This window comes from Hippocampus bargibanti, linkage group LG08 (assembly GCF_051943395.1).
Source record: "Hippocampus bargibanti isolate YZ-2025 linkage group LG08, ASM5194339v1, whole genome shotgun sequence".
NCBI lineage: Eukaryota > Metazoa > Chordata > Actinopteri > Syngnathiformes > Syngnathidae > Hippocampus > Hippocampus bargibanti.
In genome coordinates, this window is record NC_142741.1 from 4,411,439 (window position 1) to 4,436,213 (window position 24,775).

The 24,775-nt window shown below is 48.3% G+C and overlaps 1 protein-coding gene across 20 annotated transcripts in view; it reads left to right on the top strand.

Annotated features, from left to right (window-relative positions):
* Positions 1-24,775, top strand: part of ttn.2 (titin, tandem duplicate 2) — a 228,432-nt gene that overhangs the window by 119,912 nt on the left and 83,745 nt on the right. For all 20 annotated transcript variants that reach the window (XM_089002824.1, XM_089002838.1, XM_089002836.1 and 17 more), the window contains 41 exons: positions 414-529; positions 600-899; positions 1,679-1,978; positions 2,095-2,200; positions 3,251-3,447; positions 3,542-3,847; positions 3,942-4,095; positions 4,162-4,286; positions 4,363-4,481; positions 4,585-4,765; positions 4,839-5,141; positions 5,217-5,675; positions 5,781-6,083; positions 6,171-6,327; positions 6,407-6,549; positions 6,623-6,741; positions 6,813-6,990; positions 7,084-7,368; positions 7,452-7,745; positions 7,827-8,126; positions 8,785-9,093; positions 9,936-10,153; positions 11,368-11,682; positions 11,749-11,863; positions 12,167-12,469; positions 12,544-12,725; positions 12,804-12,933; positions 13,009-13,160; positions 13,242-13,389; positions 14,600-14,820; positions 14,925-15,021; positions 15,095-15,391; positions 15,514-15,813; positions 16,233-16,547; positions 17,103-17,326; positions 17,406-17,556; positions 18,626-18,907; positions 19,818-20,120; positions 22,058-22,363; positions 23,464-23,745; positions 24,575-24,762. In XM_089002824.1, coding sequence (XP_088858950.1) covers positions 414-529; positions 600-899; positions 1,679-1,978; positions 2,095-2,200; positions 3,251-3,447; positions 3,542-3,847; positions 3,942-4,095; positions 4,162-4,286; positions 4,363-4,481; positions 4,585-4,765; positions 4,839-5,141; positions 5,217-5,675; positions 5,781-6,083; positions 6,171-6,327; positions 6,407-6,549; positions 6,623-6,741; positions 6,813-6,990; positions 7,084-7,368; positions 7,452-7,745; positions 7,827-8,126; positions 8,785-9,093; positions 9,936-10,153; positions 11,368-11,682; positions 11,749-11,863; positions 12,167-12,469; positions 12,544-12,725; positions 12,804-12,933; positions 13,009-13,160; positions 13,242-13,389; positions 14,600-14,820; positions 14,925-15,021; positions 15,095-15,391; positions 15,514-15,813; positions 16,233-16,547; positions 17,103-17,326; positions 17,406-17,556; positions 18,626-18,907; positions 19,818-20,120; positions 22,058-22,363; positions 23,464-23,745; positions 24,575-24,762 — 9,283 coding nt within the window. The remainder of the gene's footprint in view (positions 1-413; positions 530-599; positions 900-1,678; positions 1,979-2,094; positions 2,201-3,250; positions 3,448-3,541; positions 3,848-3,941; positions 4,096-4,161; positions 4,287-4,362; positions 4,482-4,584; positions 4,766-4,838; positions 5,142-5,216; positions 5,676-5,780; positions 6,084-6,170; positions 6,328-6,406; positions 6,550-6,622; positions 6,742-6,812; positions 6,991-7,083; positions 7,369-7,451; positions 7,746-7,826; positions 8,127-8,784; positions 9,094-9,935; positions 10,154-11,367; positions 11,683-11,748; positions 11,864-12,166; positions 12,470-12,543; positions 12,726-12,803; positions 12,934-13,008; positions 13,161-13,241; positions 13,390-14,599; positions 14,821-14,924; positions 15,022-15,094; positions 15,392-15,513; positions 15,814-16,232; positions 16,548-17,102; positions 17,327-17,405; positions 17,557-18,625; positions 18,908-19,817; positions 20,121-22,057; positions 22,364-23,463; positions 23,746-24,574; positions 24,763-24,775) is intronic.

Genomic DNA, 24,775 nt, shown 5'->3' on the forward strand with positions numbered 1-24,775 from the left:
GAGTCTGCGTGAGTTGAAGTGATGGTTTAGCATCAAAGTCGTGGCACTTGGTTGCGCGACTTGCATCCACAATCACTGATTGCAATTTAATTTGAGGTATGTTTAAAATATACAGTGATACCTTGGCTTACGAACTTAATTGATTCCCAGAAATTGTGTGTAAGGCGAAAACTGTGTATTCCAAACATTAATTCCCCATAGGAAACCATCAAAATCACAATAATCCGTATAATAATCCCAGAATAATAGAAAAAACTAGTTCGTATGCCAAGATTATTTAACGTTCGGTAGGCGAAAAGTTCGTTAGCTAAAGCGTTCGTAAACCGAGGTGTCACTGTAGTCCTTAATCCTTTGAAATTCCATTTGTCTTCGAACAATTTCTTCCCTTAAAACACGCGTTTGTTTGCCTGCAGGATCAAAGGTCTTCCCACAAGAAAGAAGTACAAGTTCAGAGTCCTGGCCGAAAATGTGGCTGGAACTGGAAAACCAAGCAGGGAAACTGAACCGATCCTTGTGAAAGATCCAATTGGTACGACACTTTGGAGTTTGTTGACTAAAACCTTTGTTCAAGACTAAACCCCGGAAGATGGGTCTTGCAGATCCTCCGTGGCCTCCTGGCAAACCGACCGTGAAGGATGTAGCCAAGACCTCCTGCTTCTTGATGTGGACCAAGCCGGAGCACGACGGGGGTGCCAAGATCGATGGCTACGTTATCGAGATGCTCAAGAGCGGCACCGCCGATTGGATACGCGTGGCCGAGGGTGTCAGCAGGACCGAGTACTTCCTGAAGGGACTGATGGAGAAGCAGGAGTACTCGTTCAGGGTGCGAGCTGTTAACGTGGCCGGGGAGAGTGAGCCCAGCGAGCCCAGTGACCCAGTTCTCTGCAAGGAAAGACTAAGTAAGAAACAGTGACTAAGTCACATACCACAGACTGTTTGCCCTCTTTTCAAGTCCAATGCAGTTTCCCCACTTCAATGTCCAAGATGATTTTAGTCAAAAGCGCAATATCAATAATCATAATACATTTGATTTCTAAGCGCCTTTCAAAACTCTCAAGGTCACTTTACAGTCACAGGATCAGTTTTTTCTCCTGTGGGTGAGCAGCGGCAGCCACACGCGCCAGCGTTCACTCAACCCGGAATAACTGAAATAGATCGAAAGCTAACTAGATACCTAATATAGATAGATAGTGAGATATTTAATAGATAGATAGCTAGATGGCTAGCTTGCTACCTAGCTGGCTATCTATTTGCTGTCTGCAACCTAGCTTGCTACCTATCTGGCTATCTATTTGCTGTCTATTACCTAGCTATCTGGCTGGCAATCTGGCTGGCTATCTCACTGGTTATCTGGCTGGCTATCTATTTGCTGTCTACCTTACCTAGCTATTAAATATCTAGCTAACTATCTATTAGCTATCTATCTAGCTTTCGATCTATTTGAGTTATTCCGGGTTGAAAAACTGATCCTGTGACTGTAAAGTGACCTTGGGAGTTTTTAAAGGCGCTTAGATATCAAATGTATTATTATTATTATTATTATTATTATTATTATTATTATTATTATTATGTATTATTATTATTATTATAGAATATGCCAGAACATATATCATTGATAGTAGTCATGAGTAGCCTGTTGCTGTGTCGCGTGACAAGCTCTTGATGCCAATCTGTGCAGACCCCCCTTCGGCCCCGCGCTGGCTGGAGGTGACCGGTATTAGCAGGAACACTGGCGAGTTGAAGTGGACTGTCCCCGAGCGTGACGGAGGCTCGCCCATCACCAACTACGTGGTGGAGAAACGGGACGTCCGGCGTAAAGGCTGGCAGGTCGTGGACACCACCGTCAAAGAGCTCAAGTGCACAGTGGCGCCCCTCAATGAAGGCTCGCTCTACGTGTTCCGCGTGGCAGCCGAGAACGCCGTAGGCCTCGGGCCCTTCTGCGAGCTCGAGGACTCCGTTCTGGCCAAGGACACTTTCAGTGAGTTTGGCCGGTCGGTTTGGACAAGTGGTTTCTCCTCGGCTGTGGGATTGCTGACTACGCTAGGACGTTTCAAATGTGTCTGACCCTCAACCCCCCTTCCTCCCCTTTTCAAGCCACTCCTGGACCACCGTACGCCCTCGCCGTGGATGCCGTCACCAAAAGATACGTGGATCTTCAGTGGGAAGCGCCCAAAAACGATGGTGGAAGACCCATCCTAAGGTGGGAAATGCAACGCCGACCCTCATCCAAGTTGGGAAGAATTAGTTTCAAAATCTTACTGTCATTCCACAAAGCTGAGAAGGAGTTTGGACTCGAACATTCTGAACATCTTCTTTTCCCTTTAGGAGTCGCCACAGCGAATCAATATCCTCCATCTAACCTGGTTTTGTGCATCCGCTTCTCTCACACCAGCTACCTTCATGTCCTCTTTGACAAGATCCATAAACCTCCCCTTTGGTCTCCCTCTCGGTCTCCTGCCTGGCAGTTCAAGGCTCAGAATCCTTCTCCCGATAGAGTCACTCTCTCTCCTCTGGACATGTCCAAACCATCTCAGTCTGACCTCTCTGACTTTTTCTCCAAAGCCTCTAATATGAGTTGTCCATCTAATATGAGTTGTCCATCTAATATCCTCTTTGACAACATTCATAAAGCTCTCTCCAAACCACTCTCCAAAGTCTCTAATATGAGTTGTCCCTCTAATATAGTCCAGCTCTGCTTCCTGTCTTTTCTTCAGTGGCACTGTCTCCAGTCCAAACATCATGGCTGGTCCTCTCTGCTCATCCTAGCTGAAAGCCTTCTATCATACATCACACCTGGCATTTTTCTCCAGCCGTTCCAGCCTGCCTGGACACACTTCTTCGCCTCTTTTCCACACTCTCCATTGCTCTGGGCGGTTGAACCGAAGTACTTAAAATCCTTAAAATCCACCTTCTTTATCTACTCTCCCTGTAGCATCACTCTTGCACTTGGATCCCTCTCATTCGCACACATATTCCAGCTTGCTGCAACTGATCTTCATTCCTCTCCTTTCCAAGGCATACCGCCACATCTCTAGTTTGTCCCCCACCTGTTCCCTGCTCTCGCTAGATCAAAATGTCATCTGTCATTTCTAATACTAAACATACTTTGGAGAATTCCCCCCCTCGGGCTTTGTGAACATTTACAAAACTGGATCCAAAACAAAGTGAACCAAATTTGTGTGGCCGTTTTTAAATCTGGCTTGAAAATCAAAACTCTTCTTTGACTCCTGCTCTGCCACTATCCTGGCAGGTATTCTGTTGAGAAGAAGGAGAAGCTTGGAACCCGCTGGGTGAAGTGCGGAAAGACTTCTGGGCCAGACTGTAAATACAGAGTGACAGACGTGATTGAGGGAACAGAGGTTCAGTTCCAAGTCCGCGCTGAGAACGAGGCGGGAATCGGACATCCGAGCGAACCCACTGAGATCCTGAGCATTGAAGACCCAACGGGTGAGTTGACAGAAGCCAAAGAACTAAACCGAAAACAACGCGATGGTCACTTTTTGTAAGACGTGAGGTCAAAGGAACGCCTTGCCTTTTGCAGGTGTCCCATCACCTCCCGTCGAACTCCATGTGACGGCCGCCAGCCGGGACTTCCTGTCCTTCAGCTGGAGGCCTCCTCACAAGGACGGCGGCTCCCCCGTCACCGGTTACCACATTGAGATGTGTGAGGCTGGGACGGAGAAATGGATGAGGGTTAACTCTCGTCCCGTCAAGGAACTAAAGTACACTGTAAAAGAAGGTGTTGTGCCTGAGAAGGAATATATCTTGAGAGTCAGAGCCATCAACTCCGTCGGCGTTAGCGAGCCCTCCGATATCTCTGAGAACGTCATTGCCAAAGATTCCGACTGTAAGAATGGGAGCGTGGGACCTTAGCTTGTAGTGAGTCGGAGGGCTGGTTTTCCTGCTTCCTGCTTGACACTTGCTCGTGTTTGTATTTGCAGGCAACCCTATGCTAGAATTCCAGACTCTGGACATGGTTGTGGTAGAGACAGAGAAGCTGCACATCCCAGTTCCCTTCAAGGCCGTCCCCTCACCCAAGATCACTTGGCACAAAGACGGCAAGGAATTAAAGGCCGACAACCGTCGCAACTTTGGGTGGGTGCTCACATTTCACTTGTGTTCGACTGACAAGCAGCTGACAAGATTTTTTCCACACACCAGGAAAGTGTACACTTGCTGTCACTTGGAGGTGGAGAGCAGCCTTCACTCTGATGCTGGTCAATACAAAGTGACTTTGGAGAATCGTCTCGGAGCTGCCAGTGCCACGATCAATGTCAAAGTCATCGGTAAATGAGTAGACCATCCGCAGCACTCGACATGTCAACCGGGAGGTTCTTACCAGTCTTTATACTGCATCTCCAGGACTTCCGGGCCAGTGCAAGAACATTCTAGCCTCCGAGATCACCAAGAGCTCCTGCAAGGTCTCCTGGGATCCACCAGACTATGACGGAGGCACCCCAATTACTCATTACATCCTGCAAGTCAGTACCAAAGAGTCTGATCAAGCACTTTGGATTTTTTGTGAACCACAATCTTTCAGAAAGGGTAGTCTGTAGCCTAACTTGGTGTTTGTTACTGCTACAGCGGCGTGAAGCCGGTCGGAGGACATATGTCAATGTGATGTCCGGAGAGAATAAAGTTAGTTGGAACGTCAAAGACCTCATCCCCAACGGAGAGTACTACTTCAGAGTCCAGGCAGTCAACAAGATTGGAGGAGGGGAGTTCATCGAGCTTCGCAACCCTGTCATTGCTGTGGACAAGAAATGTAAGCAGTGACAGTTTGGCCCAAACGCAGCGCCGTGTCTTGTTGAAACTCATTGTGTCTCATCTTTCATCAGATCCTCCTGACCCACCGGTGGATGTGGAGACCCACAATCCTACATCAGGCACCATAACGCTGACCTGGAAGCCGCCCATGTACGATGGAGGTGCCAAAATCATGGGTTACATCCTGGAACGGCAGCTGAAGGGCGAGGACCAGTGGGAGAGGTGCAACGACTTCCTGGTTCCGGTTCTTTCCTATACCGTAAAAGGTCTAAAGGAGGCCAAGAGCTATGCCTTCAGAGTTCGAGCAGAAAATTCAGCCGGTGTCAGTGATCCATCTCGCAGCACCCTGTTTGTGAAGGCCTTGGATGCATTTGGTGAGGAAAATGTGTGGGACGTCATGTGACTTGGACGGTTGCATGGCCTGATTTGATCTGTCCGTTTGTCCTCAGATGCTCCGAAGGTCTTCCTGAGTGGCAGCCTTCAGTCCGGCCTGAACGTGAAGCGAGGCAGCGAGATCCGTCTGGATGCTAATATCTCTGGCTCACCATACCCTGAGATTAGCTGGTTCTGGAACGACCAGGTGATCCGACCTGAGCCGCTTCGTAGGAGACCGGAGAGACCACTGAAGAAGAAGGTGGAGGTGAAGAAGGAGGCGCCTGAAGCAGAGAAGAAAGAGCAGGAAATAGGAGAAGTGAAGGATGCAGAGAAGAAAGAAGAGGTGGAAGAGCAGGAGGTGGAGGAGACGGACTACCCGACGATTGGCGAGCGTCTGACAATCAACAACAGCAGAAGGGGCGAGTCCACTGCAGTTATCAAGGGCTCACTGCGTGTCGACCACGGCATTTACATGGTGAAAGTGAAAAATGACCATGGCGTCGCTTCAGCCACCTGCGAGGTCAACGTCCTAGGTAAGAGCGCACCTCCTATTATGTCTCCTCCTTGTGTCACGTCCGAGTCTCATGGAGGACCGCAAAGCTTCAAGGCCCAACAAACACTTTTATCCCTGTTGTCAGACACTCCTGGACCTCCAATCAACTTTCGCTTCGAAGAGGTGAGGAAAAACTCTGTGATCTGCAAGTGGGATCCCCCGAAAGATGACGGCGGCAGCGAGATCCTCAACTACACGTTGGAGAAGAAAGACAACTCCAAGATAGAGCTCGCCTACAGCTGTGTCACTGCCACACTTCGAGGATGTCGCTATCTGGTGCCCAAACTCATTGAGAAGAAGGAGTACATCTTCAAAGTTGTCGCTGAGAACAAGTATGGAGCGGGTCCGCCATGCGTCTCCAAGCCTCTTGTTGCCAAGAATCCCTTCGGTGTGTAGGACTGCACAAGGGATATTCACTGGTTCGCGTGAATTACTTGACAGTTAATCCTATCATCTCACCGTCCTTCATTCCCAGACCCTCCTGAGGCTCCAGAGAAGCCGGAGATCGATGACGTCACGGCCCAAAGCATGCTGGTCATTTGGAAGGAGCCGAATGACAATGGCAGCCCCATCATGGGGTACTGGGTGGAGCGTCGAGAGATCAACAGTTCCCACTGGGTCCGGGTCAACAGGTAGAGGGTTGCCAAAAAGAACGCTGTAGATGTGACTGCGTGTTGGCAGCTATTTCTGAATCTTGAATGTGCTCGCCAGAAACATGGTCTCTTCCACCGAGCTGAATGTGGAAGGACTCATTGAGGGCCTGACCTACATCTTCAGAGTGGCAGCCGAAAACCAGGCGGGTCCCGGAAAGTTCAGCGTGCCTTCAGATCCTAAAACGGCCCAAGCCCCAATTCGTATGTACATTTTCCAGCAAGGAATACGCGCCAGTCAAAGTAGCAGTCTACATTGACGATCTTTGTTTTACAGTACCTCCAGGACCACCTGTACCCCGAGTGGTGGCGACCACCGATCACTCAATTGACGTCGAGTGGGATGCACCAACCGACAATGGAGGAGGCGAGATCCTGGGATACCATGTGGATAAGGTGCGTGAGGAGCCCTCTGAATTTAAGAGTGTGAAAATATTCATCTCACGCTAATCTGTGATGTTCCTCAGACTATTGCCAGTAGCACGGACTGGTCCAGGTCTACAGAACGTCCATGGAAAACTCGTGCATTTACCGTGTTCGGAGTCCGCGAGGGAGCCAAGTACTTGGTCAGAGTCATTGCCTGCAACGCTGCCGGAGAAGGAGCCCCTGGTTTCACGGAGTCAGTGTTCGTCAAGAATCCAGCAGGTCACCAAGCCGAGAACGTGAAAATGTTTAACGTCAAATGAAGTGTGAGGCAAGATTCGATTCTTACTGTCTGCGACTGACTTCCTTCTGCAGAAATGCCTACGGTGGAACTAGACGTTTTGGTCAAGAACGGTGTGGTCATCAGAGCTGGCGAGACACTTCGTGTTCCGGCGCTGGTCACCGGTAAACCCTACCCAACTATCACTTGGACCGTGGAGGATACAAAACCCGACAAAGACCACGTGGAGATCCTCACCGAAGGAAACAACAGCATTGTGTTCATTAAAAACGCGCAGAGGAAGGACTGCGGCAAATACATGATCTCGGCGTGCAACCCAAGCGGCACAAGGTCGGCCTTCACCCGGGTGGAAGTGATGGGTAAGTTCACGGACATCTAGAAAGGGGACCCGAATGTTTCAAAATGCACAGACCACAACTCTTTTCTTCTTTCTTCTTTGAAGATGTTCCCGGACCAGTCACTGACCTGAAGCCAGTGGTGGTGACCAGAAAGATGATTTTCCTGAACTGGGATGACCCGTTGGATGATGGTGGAAGTGACGTGATCGGTTTCCTGGTGGAGCGCAAAGATGCCAAAATGCACACGTGGAGGCAGCCCGTCGAAACCGCCTCCTCCAAATGCGAGTGCGTGGGCATGATGGAGGGACAAGAGTACATGTTCCGCGTCACTGCCAAGAACAAGTACGGCATGGGCCCGCCCGTCGAGCTGGGACCAATCAAAGCTGTGGACCCACAAGGCAAGTGTCGTCCGTAGTGACTGTGTGTGGCCAGGACCATTCAGGTCTAGAAACCATTTTTTTTCATCACGGGTTTTGCAGGACCGCCATCGCCGCCTGAGAAGTTCCACTACACGGAGCGCACCAAGAATTCCATCACGCTAGCGTGGAAGCCGCCTCGCAATGACGGAGGCAGCCCCGTCATCGGCTACTTTGTAGAAAAGAAGCGGAAAGATAAACCGGCCTTTGAGCCTTGCAACGCGCAAATCTGCCCGAATATGAGCATGACGGTGGAGGACCTGGATGAGGCCTGGATGTACGAGTTCAGGATCAAGTGCGCAAACTTGATTGGAGAAAGCGACCCGTCCTTTCCGCTCACCGTGGTCATCCAAGACGATGAAGGTATGCCAAGTCTGCGGAATATTGGTGGAAAGCCATAGGCTAGGGCTTTGTAACCTTGTTGAAGCCTACGGCTGACGCTCGGGACTAAAAACAGAACAAGTTGCTCATCACTTCAGGACTTCTCTCAACAGTTCGGAATCAGACAAGAATCAATAGGCGACCCTTAATTTCAACACACCACGATTCAAGTAATCCGGAGGTGTCGAGTGGCGTTCTGCGTGGTGGTCGTAGTGCTCCCTGCCGCTAACCTGTCACTATCTGGCTAACTATTAGCTATTTATTAGCTATCCATTAGCTAGCTGGCTAGCTATTAGCTGTCTAGCTGGCTGGCTGTAAGCTGTCTAGCTGTTGGCTATCTGGCTATCTAGTAGGTATTTATTAGCTATCCGCTAGCTAGCTAGCTTTCTATCTATTTGAGTTCAAGGTTAAATTCTTTATTTTTCTAGAACCTACTTGTGTCTGGTCCCCTGTTTTATGTTAGTGGCTTTGCCGTGCCGTAACATAAATTGGGGGCTCGTCCGGGATTGTTAGTTGGTTGATTCGTTGTTTTTGTTCTCCATGCCGTAACAGTCCCTGGTTAGACTGGATGGCAATGTCTACCATTAAACGGTACCATGAGACATTCCGTCATTCCGTGTTGTTCTTGCCTCCTCCTCAGTGGCCCCCGAGATCCACATGCTGAAGATATTCAAGGCTGACACCATCACGGTGAAGAGGGGCGAGCCTGTCGAGATCCCTGCCGACATCCTGGGCCTCCCCATCCCCAAAGTGGAATGGTCCAAAGACGACGTGGTACTGGAGAAGCCCACGGACAGTCTGCTGATGGAGACCAAGGTGACGGGCAGGATGAACTGCAAGTCCACTTTGTCCATCCCTGCCGCCGAGCGCAAGGACCGTGGCGGCTACACCGTCTCGGCCTCCAACAACATGGGCTCAGCCAATCACACCACTTATGTCATGGTGCTAGGTGAGCAAAACCTGAGCAAATTAGCTAGCTATCTATTAACTAGCTAGCTAGTTAGCTGGCTATCTATTAACATGTATGTTATTTATCTGGCTATCTAGCTAGCTATCTGGCTATCTAGCTGGATACTTGGCTGGCTACCTAGCTGACTAACCAGCTGGCTACCTAGCTGGGTACCTAGCTGGCTACCTAGCTGGCTACCCAGCTGACTATTTAGCTGGTTACCCAGCTGGCTACATAGCTGGCTACCTAGCTGGCCACCTAGCTGGCTAGCTAGCTGGCTATCTATTTGCTATATATTTGCTGTCTATTAGCTATGTATCTGGCTAGCTGGCTATCTAGCTAGCTATCTATTAGCTTGATAGCTATTTATTAACTATCTAGCTAGCTTTCTATCTATTTCTGACTGTAAAGTGACCTTGAGAGTTTTCAACGGCGCTTAGAAATGAAATATAATATTATTATTATTATTATTATTATTATGAAGGTAGCTGGTGTGAGAGAAGAGGATGCACAAAACCGGGATAGATGGAGGACATTGATTCGCTGTGGCGACCCCTGAGGGGAAAAGCCGAAAGGAAAAGAAGGAGGAGAATATTATTATTATTATTATTATTATTATTATTATTATTATTATTATTATTATTATTATTATTATTATTATTATAATACAACCCCAAAAATCACAGGTTTCTCCAGTGAGGAAAAATCAGACTGCAATTTTAGCCTTGAGCAGACCTTGGTTCACCTTCAATTCTGACATTCTGAATAAAAAATACAAAGAAATAAAATCTAAATAAATGAAGCCAGATGACTAAACCTGGTCTCTCCGTCTCCCCGTCCAGACCGGCCACTTCCTCCCAGAAATGTGGCGGTGTCCAACATCAAAGCGGAGTCCTGCCAGTTGCAATGGGAGGCGCCTCTGGATGATGGCGGCAGCGAACTGACCAACTATATTGTCGAAAAGAAGAGCATGGACACAGAGGAGGCGGACCAAGATGGACAAGCAGCGGAATCTCAGTGGCTGGAACTCACCAACAGCATCATTGACAGGAAATACCGGGTAGGTCCCGCTCAGATCAAAGTCCAGATTTAACCCGTGGGCTTTGGTCCAGACTCAAAAACTTGCATTTGAAATGGAAATACAGTGATACCTCAGCTTACCAACGCTTTATTTTACAAACCTTTTCGCCGTACGAATTAAATTCGCGAGAATATAATCTTGGCAGACAAACTAGTTTCCAGCAAACGAACCAAACCACACAGCGCCACGGTGGCTGGCGGACTAGTTTTCGGTGGAAGAATGGCAAACCACACGGTCGAACGGCGTCACAGACTAGTTTTCCACACCCACTTTCTTTCAGTGCAGACGTGGTTTCTTATCGAGTGTAGTACTTACTAATGTGAGACCGAAAATAATAATACATTTCATTTCTAAGCGCCTTTAAAAAAGACCCCACCACAGGCTAGTGTTCAGCCGAACAAGGTGTGCATTTGTGTGACTTAGCGTCCCACCACCAGTATGCTAAGTCGACCATTGCTACGTGTGGCTTAGGGTGTTTCTGTGTTGTCCAAGCAACGGTCTCAGGCAATAGAAGAGGTTGAAAAACTTCTGTTGATTTGGATTAACCAAAAGCAGCTGGCAGGGGACACTGTGAGTAAGGGTATTATTGCCGAGAAAGCATGGCAACTTCACTCGGCTATCATCAAGAAGTTCGCCATCCATTGACAACTACCATCAAAAAGGTCAATAAAACGACTTTATTATATAGTACAGTTAATTGCTTGAATTGCAATACAGTTGCATATTATACATATACATAAAATAAAGTCTATTTTGTATAGTTCTAAGGCTTACTTAGTAGAAAATTATGTTTTATGGGGACCTGGGAACGGATTATTCTCATTTTAATGGTTTCCTATGGGAAATTAATGTTTGGAAGACTAACTTTTTGCCTTACTCACACTTTCTGGGAACCAATTAAGTTCGTAAACTGAGGTATCACTGTACCAAAGCGTCACTTCACACCTTTAATCAAATACAAGATCCATTTTTGTGAACATAGTCCTCACGCCTGAACTGTAACCACATTGTGGTACCCAGTGAACAAAAACACACTGCACTGCTTTGTGCTTTTTCAAATGAGACTTTTGCCATGGCCTTTTCGGCTACCACAAAATGGATTTGTCACCAATATCAAATTATTCTCCGAAGAAGACCGTAGATCCCTGATGTCAAAACTGTAAGGGACTACCCCCAGTTTTTGTGTTTTGTAGGTGTGGAACTTGGAAACCAACAAATCCTACCTGTTCCGCGTCAGAGCTGAGAACCGCTATGGTAAGTCTGACCCCTGTGCCACAGAGGAAGTTCAGATCACAGACCCCTTTGGAGTCCCCGGCCCGCCGGAGAAACCGAGGATCACTGAGTATTCTAAGAACTCCATGACTCTAACCTGGGAGCCACCCAGGGACAACGGTGGCTCCATGATTATTGGCTACTGGCTGGAGAAGAAAGAAAGGGGCTCTGCCTACTGGGCCAGAGTCAATAAAATGCCAATCACCAAGAGGGGCATCAAAGGCTGGGAGTACCAGGTAGGACTTTGGGTCAGGCTGATTTTCCAAAATGGTTGGATTGGAAAACCCGTCTGTGTATGGCAGGTGACTCGCCTGTTTGAAGGCGGTGAGTACCAGTTCCGAGTCGCTGCCTCCAATTCAGCCGGAACGGGGCCGTTCAGCGCACCATCCGACCCAGCGTTTGCCGTAGACCCTCTGAGTGAGTCTTCACTTGCGTTTTTAACGTTCTTCCGTGTCATTGAAGAAATGTTTGGCCTGAAATACGAAACGCCTTTTGGAGTTTTGAACTCCACGCACTTCCTGGGAACATGCTGAGAATCAAAGTTTTGGTCTTTCACCGATACTGCAAAAAAATTGGAGTTGCACTAGTTTGTGTGAAGGTCTTCAACAGCTACGAAGAATCGCGTTGCCATTTTGGTTTCGGCGACTTCAGTCCCATGTTTCTGTTCCATTGGCTCCATGCTTTCATTTGGGACTAAACAGTTCTTCCCTTCACCCCCAGCTCCTCCCAGCATGCCCGCTGCTCCGGTGGTGGCCGACAAGACCAAGCACAATGTCACTCTGACCTGGAAGCCGCCGGAGAGCGACGGCGGAAGCCCCATCAAAGGCTACATCGTCCAGATTCAGGATGAGGGCAAATCGGATTGGGTGAGGGTGAACGAAGATCTGCACCCCACCACCGAGTTCACTGTGCCCAGCCTCCGTGAGCTGAAGCGTTACCGCTTCAGAATCATTGCCGTCAATGAAATTGGCGAATCAGACCCCAGCCCCCGCACCGGAGAGGTCTTGATCGAAGAAATCCAGCGTAAGTCTTCTTTGCAGGGAAAGTGTCAAGATGAAGAGATGACTTGATCACTGAATTTCCCGCTTGGGTTTCAGTGCCGCCCTCCATTATCATTGACGTTACGGTGGATGACCTGCTCTATGTCCGTGCTGGAGATCCAATCCGGATCCCTGCCACCATCAAGGGTCGTCCCGTCCCCAAGGTGACGTGGGAATATGAGGGTAAAGCCAAATCCCGCAAGAAGAACAAGCTCCACACACTTCCCGTGGACTCGGAGGTGACTTCTCTGACCATTGGCGTGTGAGAACATGTGTAACTCCTTAACTCACCACTCATCACTCTTTCTTCTCCTCAGGTTGAATCCACAGACACCACATCCATTGTGAGCATCCCTGTGAGTTTGAGGAACCACTCTGGACGCTACACCATCACGGCAAAGAATAAGTCTGGACAGAAACATGTCAATGTCAGAGTCAATGTTCTCGGTGCGTCATCCTTCTTTGAATTCGACTGCGATTTTGATTTGATTACTTTGCCTAACGGTTCCTTCCTGGTACCAGACGTTCCGGGACCTCCAAAAGATCTGAAGGTGACGGACATCACCCGGTCAACCATGAGACTGATCTGGAAGCTGCCTGACAATGATGGTGGAGAGAGAATCAAAAGCTACTACATTGAGAAAAAATGTGTCACCGACAAGGCCTGGACAAAAGTACAGGAAGTGACGGACAGGCAGACACCAAAGATTGTGTGGATGAAGACTTGACGCTGGCTTCTTTTTCTGTCGCATCAGGTGAATGCGGCCTGCGCCAGTCAAGCCTTTGTGGTCCCAGGCCTCCTGGAGGGACAAGACTACCTGTTCAGAGTGCGAGCTGAGAACCGACTGGGCTTTGGTCCATTTACTGTCACCGCTGATCCTGTCCGGGCCAGAGACCCCATCTGTGAGAAAATAATAATCATAATACATTTAATTTCAAGCGCCTTTCAAAGCTCTCAAGGACACTTTACAGTCACAGACAAGCATAAATGAATACAATAAATAAAATATAATTATGAATAGAAACAAGAGATAGAGCTACACAAAAAATGCAATTTTAAATAGGTGGCTTTTGAAGGTGGGAAGAAAATCGATGTTACGCATGTTGGGAGGAAGTGAGTTCCAGAGTTTGGGGGCAGTGCAGCTGAAAGCTCTGTCCCCCATCGTGCTGAGACGGGCAGGGGGGCACACACAAGTGGAGGAAGGAAGAGGATCTGAGGGAACCAGAGGGAATGTAAGGTTATGGATAGTGCAAAATGTATAAAGAAGAATTTTAAAGTTGATTCTATATTTGACCGGGAGCCAGTGGACCTCTTGAAGTCCCTCATCCCTCTACAATCTCGAACCTCATAACTAAATCCAAGAATTCCTCCTGTCAACTAGATGCCCTCACAACAGTTCTGGTCAAATCCTGCTTGCCATCTCTCCTTCCATTCATTTCACCCATTCTTTACTCCTCGCTAGCCAGAGGAATCGTCCCTGTCCCCCTCAAAATGGCAGCTGTCACACCAATTCTTAAAATGACTTCAAAAACCTTCGCCCCATTTCTCACCTTCCTCTTATTTCCCAAATCATTGAAAAAGTTATTTACTCTGAGGTACACTCTCCCTTCTCCCAGAATGATCTCTACGAACCATTCCAATCTGGTTTCCGCCCTCACCACAGTACAGAATCAGCTCTCTTAAAAGTCACAAACAATCTTCTTTTGGCAGCTGAGGCTGGCTTACTCTCCATCCTCGCCCTTCTTGAGCTCACCACAGTTTTTGATACCATTTCTCATCCCATCCTCCTCGACAGACTTTCTTTCATAGGGATCACCGACACGCCCTTACGCTGGTTCCACTCTTATCTCTCTGGCCACTCTCAGTTCATCCAAATTAACTCATTCACTTCACAGTCCTCTCCTGTATCTTCTGGTGTGCACCTAAGGCTCTGTCCTGGGACCCCTGCTGTGTATCCCCTATCTTCTTCCCCTTGGCAATATTCTCTGTAAATTTGGTATAAAATTTCATTGCTTAGCGCTGACAATTTGTGAAAATGATGATGTTGCTAAACTAAGGAAAAAGGTGCTGTGTGGAAATTGACTGCCTCTGAAATACCCGATTTGTGTCCAGACCCACCGGACCCGCCGACTAAGCTGAAAGTCACCTTGGTGACCAAGAACACAGTGACCCTGACCTGGGAGCCTCCCAAAAATGACGGTGGCTCTCCTGTCACGCATTATGTGGTGGAGCGCTTGAGCTGGGACACTAGCGGCAAAGAGAAGGAAACGTGGAAACAGTGCAACAGGCGAGACGTGGAGGAGCTCAGCTTCGTGGTGGAGGACCTTAAGGAGGTCAGTCTCATTCCATTTTTGGGGAATTAAAGAATGTGCCTTCGTCCTCCGCTGGACCGACGACCAGGAATGTGCTGATAATGTGCGTGTGTTTTCTTTTTCAGGGTGGAGAGTACGAGTTCCGAGTGAAGGCTGTGAATGCGGCCGGTCCTAGTCGACCCTCGATCACCGCCGGACCGCTCACCATCAAGGACCAGACATGTGAGTCGGACTGTCCTCCACTAGGGATCCTTGTGTACACCGCTTGTTCTGGTAACAAGGTGTCTGGTTCCAGGCCCGCCCACCATCGAGCTGCGGGAGGCAATGGAGGGTGAAGAGGGCTGCGACGTCAGCCTACCCGCCAAAGTGAGCGGCTGCCCCTTCCCCAACCTCACCTGGCACAAGGCTGGGCTGGCGGCACCCGAACAGAAAGAGGCCATGCGCTATGACCAGCGCGTTGCCAAGCTGGTGAACCATGACAAGTGCACACTGCTGCTGCAGCGGGCCACGCGGGACGACAGCGCCCTCTACAGCCTGACCGCCAGCAACGCCCTGGGCACTGTCACCAAGGACGTCAAACTTTCTGTCTTTGGTGAGCGCCGATGACGCGTGAAATGTACCCTATAGAATTGGACCCAAATCCAAGTTTCTAAAAAAACAAGACATGCAAGTGGCCCAACGAGGCTTTGTTGAGATTTACCGTGACTCCCGCAGGCCCTCCCGGTCCTCCCGTGGGACCAGTGAAGTTCACCGAGGTGTTTGCGGAGAGGATCGGCCTGTCCTGGAAGCCGCCCCTGGACGACGGCGGCTCGAAAATCACCAACTATGTGGTGGAGAAACGTGAGGACAACCGCAAGTCATGGGTGCACGTGTCCAAGGACCCCAAGGACTGCGCGTACCTGGTGACCCGGCTCACGGAGAATCACGAGTACGAGTTCAGAGTCATGGCGCAGAACAAGTTTGGAGTTGGCCCGCCAGTCGTCAGCGAGCCAGAGAAGGCCAGGAACCTCTTCAGTGAGTGCCACACGCAAAGACTATCGCATTGGCTTCCAAACCTTCGAAATGCAAGACTTGAAATCCAAATTGCGAAAACCAAAGCTTTTTATTCTGTAACCCTGATCCAACGTGAGGTGCTAGCCCACACCCAAAGTGGAATCCACTGCATTTGTGTCAAGGAATTTGAACACAAAATCTTCTAAATCTTCTAAAGACAGTGTGAGGAGGGAGAGAATGCAGTCTCAACAAGGATTGATTCAACTGCGCCAGTAAATGACTCGAGTCCCCGCATCCAACGCGTTTTTTACGTACACACGGAAACCCGGATTCGGAACCCCATCCCTATACATAGCTCTGTCTTCAAATTATAACCCAGACTTGTGAACTAGTGACCCTGACCCTGCGCAACACTCTTAATTGAAACTCACTGTGTGCAGCTGTTCCAGGCCAGTGTGAGAAGCCCAACGTGACCGACGTGTGTCTGGAATCCATGACGGTGAACTGGGAGGAGCCCGAATACGACGGCGGCTCACCGGTCACCGGCTACTTCATCGAGAAGAAGGAGACCACCAGCAAGCGCTGGGCTCGTGTCAACCGCGAGCCTATTCGAGCGCTGCCGCTGGGAAACAACTGGGACGTCACCGGCCTGGTGGAGGGTTCCATGTACCAGTTCCGGGTCAGCGCCGCCAACGCTGCAGGATGCGGACTACCCAGCGTACCCTCGGACCCCGTGCTCTGTAGGGATCCCATCAGTAAGTCAATCGCCACGAGCCCCTGACTAGTTTACAACCCGCCTGCAACGAGCTCACATCTGAAATCTGTTTCCATGAGTAAAATAGATAGATAACCAGCCAGCTAGTAGATAACTAATAGATAGCCAACAGATAGTTAGCTAGATAGCTAGCCACCCAGATAGCTATATGGCTAATAGAAAGCTAAATAGATCGAAAGCTAGCCAGCCAGCTAGTAGATATCTAATAGATGGCCAACAGCAAGCTAGTTATATAGCTAATCTAGGTGCTTACAAATGAAATGTTTTATTATTATTATTATTATTATTATTATTATTATTATTATTATTATTTTATAAGCAAAGCAATATACTGATTAAACTTACTTTTTTAATATTCATCTGGAGCCATGTTTAATATGGCGAAATAAATGTATCTTTTTCCTTCATTTTTCAGCAGTCTGTGACTGGTTCTCACTAGTTGTTGGCCTTCTGTAACCAGTATTCAAGATGTGGCCGATCATGCGCGTTCATGTCTTTGAAATTTATTGACCACCATCTTTTGCATAACGCACAGAGCCCCCCGGTCCACCCACACCAAAGGTGACGGACTGGACCAGGTCCACGGTGGAGCTGGAATGGATTCCTCCCTTAGTGGACGGAGGTTCCAAGGTGACTGGATACGTTGTGGAATACAAGGAGGTCAGCAGGGAAGAGGAGGAGAAGAAGGCTCAGAGGAAGTTGCTTTTACTGAGCAGTGCCGACGAAAAGGAGCCCGAGGCCCCGGAGAGCTGGCAAAAGGTAAACTATGATCACACCAACACATTGTCCTGGACCAGTCTGCTTTCCCCAGCTCATTCCCGGGTTGCACTCTCTCCAGGCCAAGGACACAGAGATCAGAGGAACCAAGTTTGTGGTAGCCGAACTAAAAGAAGGTGCTTTGTACCGCTTCCGAGTCCGAGCCGTGAACGCCGCTGGTGTCGGCGAGCCAGGATACGTTTCGGAACTGATCGAAGCCAGAGACAGAACAAGTAAGATGAAATATGCCACTGCTTTGAAATCCAGGGGCCCCCATTCAAGCGGTTGACACATTACGAGCCATCAGAATTATTTTGATTTTCGGAGTGACTAGCAACCCTCAACTAGGCCACCAGAAAATGAGGTCAAATATATTGTCAAATATGCTAATATGCATGACATACAGCACAGATGAAATTATTCTCCTCTCGGACCCAGCGTACAAGACAATTATAATGTGGCTAAAAAAGACAATACATGTAAATTGTGAATGTAAAGTGAGGTAGCGTTGTGTGTGTAAAGTTACATAGTGTAGTAATGCAAAAAACAAAAATGGTTGAAGTGAGGTCGTGCAGAAAAACGAAAAAATAGAGTTCAGGATGATAGGACAGCGTGTAGCGTGTACTCAGAGTTCGGTGAGTGTGGCAGTGGGAGGCGACAGGCTGCCCCCCCCTGCCGCCTCCCACTGCCACACTCCCCGAACTCTGAGTACGCCTGGGAGGGATTTGAGTCTCCTGACTGCCTGTTGGCAGAAACTGGCCTTGAGCCTGCTGGTTTTGAGGTGAGGTTGTGCAGGAAAAATAGAGTTCAGGATGATAGGACAGCGTGTGACGTGTACTCAGAGTTCGGTGATTGTGGCAGTGGGAAGGGGCAGGGGGGTGGGGGGCAGGGCTGGGAGGCAGTTGAGTGTCCTGACTGCCTAGTGGCAGAAACTGTCCTTGAGCCTGCTGGTCTTGGCTCGGAGACTCCGCAGTCTCCTACCCGATGGCAGCAGGCTGAAGAGGCTTAGGCACTTTCAGACATTTATTGGACACCAGCAACAGCCACACAGAAAACGTTTTTATTTTTGGAACGTGGGAGGAAAGCACAGTACCCAGAGAAAACCCATACAGGCATGGGAAGGGGGTGGTTATGGAGTATGGAAATAGAAATACATAGGGACAATGAATACATTGAATTAGGAGCTTGGTTACCTAACAAATTAGACTCTGAAGTCAGGGTACCACTGTCTGTATTTTCCTTGTGATGCCACGAGAGTCGCTCTGTGCCAAATTGCTCACCGAGTGTGCCCTTGTCATTCAGTTGCGCCTGAGATGGACCTGGACGCCTCCGTCAAGGAGAAGATCGTGGTCCATGCCGGCGCCACCATCCGAATCATTGCCTACGTGTCTGGAAAACCCACGCCTCGCATCACCTGGTGCAGAGATGACGGCGAGGTGCCCAAAGAGGCCGCAGTGGAGACCACGGGCATCTCCAACTCACTCGTCATCAAGAACTGCAAACGTCAGCACCAGGGGATCTACACACTTTGCGCAAAGAACGAAGGGGGTGAGAGGAAGAAGGCCGTCATCGTGGAGGTCCTGGGTAAGTTGAACAGGTCACGGGGACCACTGGCACCGCTAGTTTTCATCCGTTTGTGTGTCTAGGTCACGTTTTCTTTGGGTCACCGATATTCGGCAATGGCAATCTTATTTCCATCCCCAACTCTAACCCAGACAAACCCTAACGCAGACCAACCGACTGCGAGATTCCACAGAGAGTTCTAGTCGATTGCTGATCGCCTGTGACTTGTTTTCACACATTTTGGCCAGTGTACATCTGATTTAGATTACAGTGATACCTCGGCTTATGAACGCTTTAGCTAACTAACTTTTCGCCTTACAAACATTAAATTCGCGAGATTATAATCTTGGCATACGAACTATTTTTCGGGAAACACACGGAGCGCCACAATGAGTGATGCGTCGTTCGCGAACGAGTCGGTTCTTGGAGCTCCTAACAAGGAGCTGAAAATGGTAGCACACTTTTTTTCCTCTATTCCCCACCCCCAGTCTTCGATTAAAGCCACACGTGATTGGTCAACATCCGTGGTAGAGAAGGGAGGGAAGAATTACAGACACGCAGCAGTAAGGAGGAGGAAGGGTTAGAGAAACAGAAGCACAATGTGAGCGCATGAAACAGGAAAGGCAGACGACAGAGCTTAATAGCACTACAAAGAAAAAACAAAAGTGAAAAGGTGAGAAAATGGATAGAAAACAGTGAAATGTGGACTGGTTTCCACTTTATTAATAGTTCAAAGGCAGAGTGTAGACTGCAAGGTATACCATCAATCAGGCTCCACAAATAACCCGCACAAGCCATTTGTACAATTTGAAGAGAAAAGAAAAGTTTCTAGTGTGCCTGCCTGCATCTGTTGCTGTTTCAATATCACAACTTGGTGGATGGCTGGGGATGCGATGAACGATTAAAACTCTGGTTCGTCTCTGGCCTCCAGACGTGCCTGGACCAGTGGGCCTCCCCTTCGCTGGTGATAACCTGACCAATGACTCGTGCAAGCTGACCTGGTATTCCCCCGAAGACGACGGCGGCTCGGCCATCACCAACTACATCATTGAAAAGCGGGAGTCAGACCGCATGGGCTGGACTTCGGTCACCTACACCGTCACCAGGAACAATGCCGTGGTCCAGGGACTGCTGGATGGGAAGGGATACTTCTTCAGGATCGCTGCAGAGAACATCATCGGCATGGGGCCCTTCACGGAGACGGACCGAGTCGTGCTCATCAAAGACCCCATCTGTAAGATTGTCTAGCAGGGCGCTTCCAGGAGGCAGAAAACAAACCGCAAACCTGTCAAAAATCAGATTTTTCTTGGGGATGTGGCACAAAATATACTTGCTTCAGAGGGCACATGAAAAACAACCATCTATCGCTGTAAACAAAGAACGGCAATTTCATAAATAGCATCAAAGCCCTAAACACCGTAAGACAAAAAACGGCATGGAATTGCAATGTGTTTTAAGACTAGTTTCCAAGATGTACAGGTCTCGGTAATTTAATTCGCACCACTGATCCGAGCCTCCACAAAGAGCTGAGAGAGGTCAGGTGAGGACACTCCGGTTCATGATCTCCAAAATGTACAGGAGCCAGTGAAGGAAGGTCAAAATTGGTGGTCATATGCTCCGTCCTATAAGCTCCAGTTTGGAAACAGGCAGTAGCCGCATTTTGCACCAACTGGAACTCTTTGAGCACCTTTCAAAACTCAAGGTTACTTTACAGTCACTGGATCAGTTTTTCTGTGGGTAAGCAGCGACTGCCACATGTGCCAGCGTTCACTCAATCCGGTATAACTCAAATAAATAAAAAACTAGCTCGCTAGCTAATAGATAGCCAATAGATAGCCATCCAGCTATCCACTAGATAGCTAATAATAATACATTTTATTTCAAGCGCTTTTCAATATTATTTTAAGTTAGCTAATAGATAGCCTGCTAACCAGCCCGCTAGCCAACAGATAGCCCACCAGATAGCCAACAGATAGCCAGATAGCTAGCTCATAGATAGCCAACAGATAGCAAGCCAACCAGCCAGCTAGCCACCAGACAGCCAATATACAACCACTTTTTTTTTAATCAAACTAAATAAATTTGATGGTGTGGCGTTTGCTGTGAGTTGTACCGATCAGAACGCAAGCAAACAGTCGCGTCGTCAGGTTTGTCAGTGAAAGATCTGTCTTCTGCCATCCAGAAAGTACCTGTGATGTCATGGTGGAAAAGTATCATGCCACAAAATCCATTGGTACAATGCTTGAAGTTTGATATCTCTGTGCTAAGGTTTTCATGCAAAAACCCTTGGAACGTGAAAGGTCTGGAATATGAGTCAATCAGCACTGGGGGCAGTGGGGATCAGATCGAAAAACACAAGGCGCATCAGTCCGCCTCAGAATGCTTCCTGAGCGGCTCTCCGGTAGACCCTGTGACAAGCGGCTCATCGTACTCTGGGCACGCCTTTACCGGCCACCTTCCCCCAACTGATTTTCAACAGAGCTAAATTAATCAAGGGGGAAGACGGCCCCTACCGGGAGCTAAGCAAGCTGAGGAAAGATGTTTTCCCCTAAACCAGGGTTGTCAAACTCCTGTCCTTGAGGGCCGCCGTTTTACATGTTTTCCAAGTCTCCCTGTTGTAATTCACCTGATTCAAGGTAACAGGCTGTGTTGCAACAGGGAGACTTGAAAAACATGTAGGACGGCGACCCTCGAGGACCAGATTTTGACACCACTGCCCTAAACCAAGAGAGAACATGGACCCAGTCACAGAAAAGATCATTGACACATCCAATGTCACGTTTTGTCACAAACTAAATCCAAGCAAAGTGACGAGATGCAAAGGCTTGAGGGAGCTGAATGGGTCCACACAAACAACAAGGATGACTAGAAGAACTGGTGACAAAAAGGTCCCAGAACAAATACATATAAATCAGGGTTCTTAACCTGGGTTCTATCTAGGGGTTCGGTGAGTCGGTCTCAGGGGTTCGGTGGATCCTCCGCCACAGGGGTCCACCCTTCCGTCGAGACTGCAGTTAGTAGGCACAGTCATTGGAAGAAGGGTTCGGTGAATGAGCATATGAAACTGATTCGGTGCCTCCAACAAGGTTAAGAACCACTGAGCGAAATGGAAAGCTAAACGGATTTGGTAGCATGCCCAATGGCAAGAGACTCAAGTCTTTTCTCCCGCAGCCGTACCCGAGCGTCCAGAGGACCTGATCGTCACGGCCGTCACCAAGGACTCCATTTCTGTGACTTGGCGGCCGCCCAAGTATGACGGAGGCGCGGAGGTTACCAGCTACGTCTTGGAATCCCGCGTGATTGGCCGAGACAACTTTGTTGTCGTGGGAGGTAGCCACAAGTTGATGGACAGGAAATTCACGCTGAGTGGACTCAAGGACGGCACAAGCCACGAGTTCAGAGTCGCGGCCGTCAACGTGGTGGGACAGGGCAAATTTTCCTTTGCCACCAAACCCGTCCAGTGCAAGGATGAGTTGGGTGAGTACAAGCATTTCCATCCCCGAAAGGCCATCTTGGCTTACGAACGTTAAATTCTCGAGAATATAATCTTGGCATACAAACTAGTTTTCGGGGAAGACACAGAGCGCCACAATGAGTGATGTGTCGTTCGCGAACGAGACGGTTCTTGGAGCTCCTGGAATGGCAGCCAGCTTTTTTTTCCTCTATTCCCCGCCTCCAGTCTTCGGTTAAAGCCGCACGTGATTGGTCAAGATCCATTGTAGAGGAGGGAGAGGACACACGCAGCAGTGAGCGGGGGGAAGGGGATACAGAGACACACACACACACATGAAAGGGAGACGACAGAGCTTGAAACATAAAACAAAAGTGAACAAAAAACAAAAGTGAAATGGTGAGAAAATGGATAGAAAACACAGTGACATTTGGACTCGTTTCAACTTTATTGATATTTTATTTTACTTTACTTTACTTTACTTTACTTTTACTTTATTGTTCAAAGGAAGTGTAGGCTGCAAGGTTAAAATATCCCATCAATCCGGCTCCACAAATAACCCGCACAAGCCATCTGTACAATTTGAAGAGAACATACAAGCAAGGGAACCAGTTATTAATGAAGTTTCTAGTGTGTCCGCCTGCATCTGTTGCTGGTGCAATATCACAACTTCTAAGATGTACAACCCAGTGCTCCTTGAGATACTGTATGCAAAAAGCTATCCATTCCATCAAGCCATCAATGACCATCACAAAGGTCAATTAAACGACTTTATTATACAGTATAGTTTATTTCCTTCATTACAATACACCATAGCACATTATACATAAAATAAGGTATATTGTGTGTAGTTTTAAGGCTTATTTAGTTAAAAAATATGTTTTATGGAGACCTGGGAACGGATTAGTCTCATTTTAATGGTTTCCTATGGGAAATTAATGTTTGGAATACCCACTTTTCACCTTACACACACTTTCTGGGAACCAATTAAGTTCGTTAGCCAAAGTATCACTGTACACATATTTTTTCATGCACTCACGGCTAGCTTTTTGTCACTAAGTTTAACTAAATGAAGGTGGAGTCCATCCAGTAAAATAACTCAGTTTGAAATTTCCTGTCCTGTCAGAACCGCCTAATCTGGAGCTGGACTTCCGAGACAAGATGATGGTGAAGGTTGGAGATAGCTGCACACTGTCGGGCCGCTACAGTGGCAAGCCCCCGCCGAGCGTCACCTGGTCCAAGAACGAGGAAGAACTGAAGCCGGACAGTGACGTGGCCGTCCGCTGCAGCGCCAGGCATCTCAGTCTGGACTTCATCAAGGCCAGGAGAGACCACAGCGGGCACTACCGCGTCAGCGTGGACAACACGGCCGGGACACGAACTGGAATCTGCGCCGTCACCGTCGTCGGTGAGTCGGTTGACCACATTGGCCCATGTTGTACTTGGAATACACTGCTGACTTTGACTTATCCTACGCACACTTCTGCCTTCCGCAACCGCAAAAATGTTTTTTCTATTTAGTACTGTGTAGTACCACTGTGTAGTACCACTGTGTAGTCCTCCTGTGTAGTACTCCTGCGTAGTACTACTGTGTAGTACTACTGTGTAATACTACTGTGTAGTACTCCTGTGTAGTACTACTGTGTCGTTATTACGTATTGAGTGAACGCTGGCTCATGTTGCTATCTATTAGCTATCTGTCTAGCTAGCTATTTGTTATCTGTTAGCTATCTAGCGAATTAGCAATTAGTTATCTATTATCTAGCTAGCTAACTTTCTATTTGAGTGATTCCGGGTTGAGTGAACGCTGGCGCGTGTGGCTGCCGATGCTCACCCACAGAATAACTGATCCTGTGACTGCAAATTGTCCTTGAGAGTTTTGAAAGGCGCTTAGAAATCAAATGTATTATTATTATTATTATTATTATTATTATTATTATTACTGTGTAGGACTACTGTCCAGTACTAGACAGTAGTACTACTGTGTAGTTGATCGGGGAGACATGGAAATGCAGTCTTCCTCTTGCCAATTATTCTGAATTTTATCAAGGCAAGTCTCTAACTACCAAACGGTCTCCCAGGCCACTTTTGAAATCATATTTAAATTAGACTGAAATCCGAGTTGCGATGGAGGCCATTGTAGTGTTTTGGACGCGTTTCCATCATCCTGTATGCGGCCTGCAAAAGGTGAGAGCTGGCGCATGTTGTTGACGTCCAAATGCTTGACTCCCTACCAGACCGACCTCAGCCTCCCGAGGGCCCAGTCGTCTTTGAAGAGGTCTACAGAGACCACATGGTCATTTCCTGGAATCCTCCCTTGGATGACGGCGGATGCGCTATCTCCAACTACGTCGTGGAGAAGCGAGACACAAATCGAGACCTGTGGATGCCTGTCACCGAGTCCTGCACCAGGACCACATGCAGGGTCCTTATGTTTT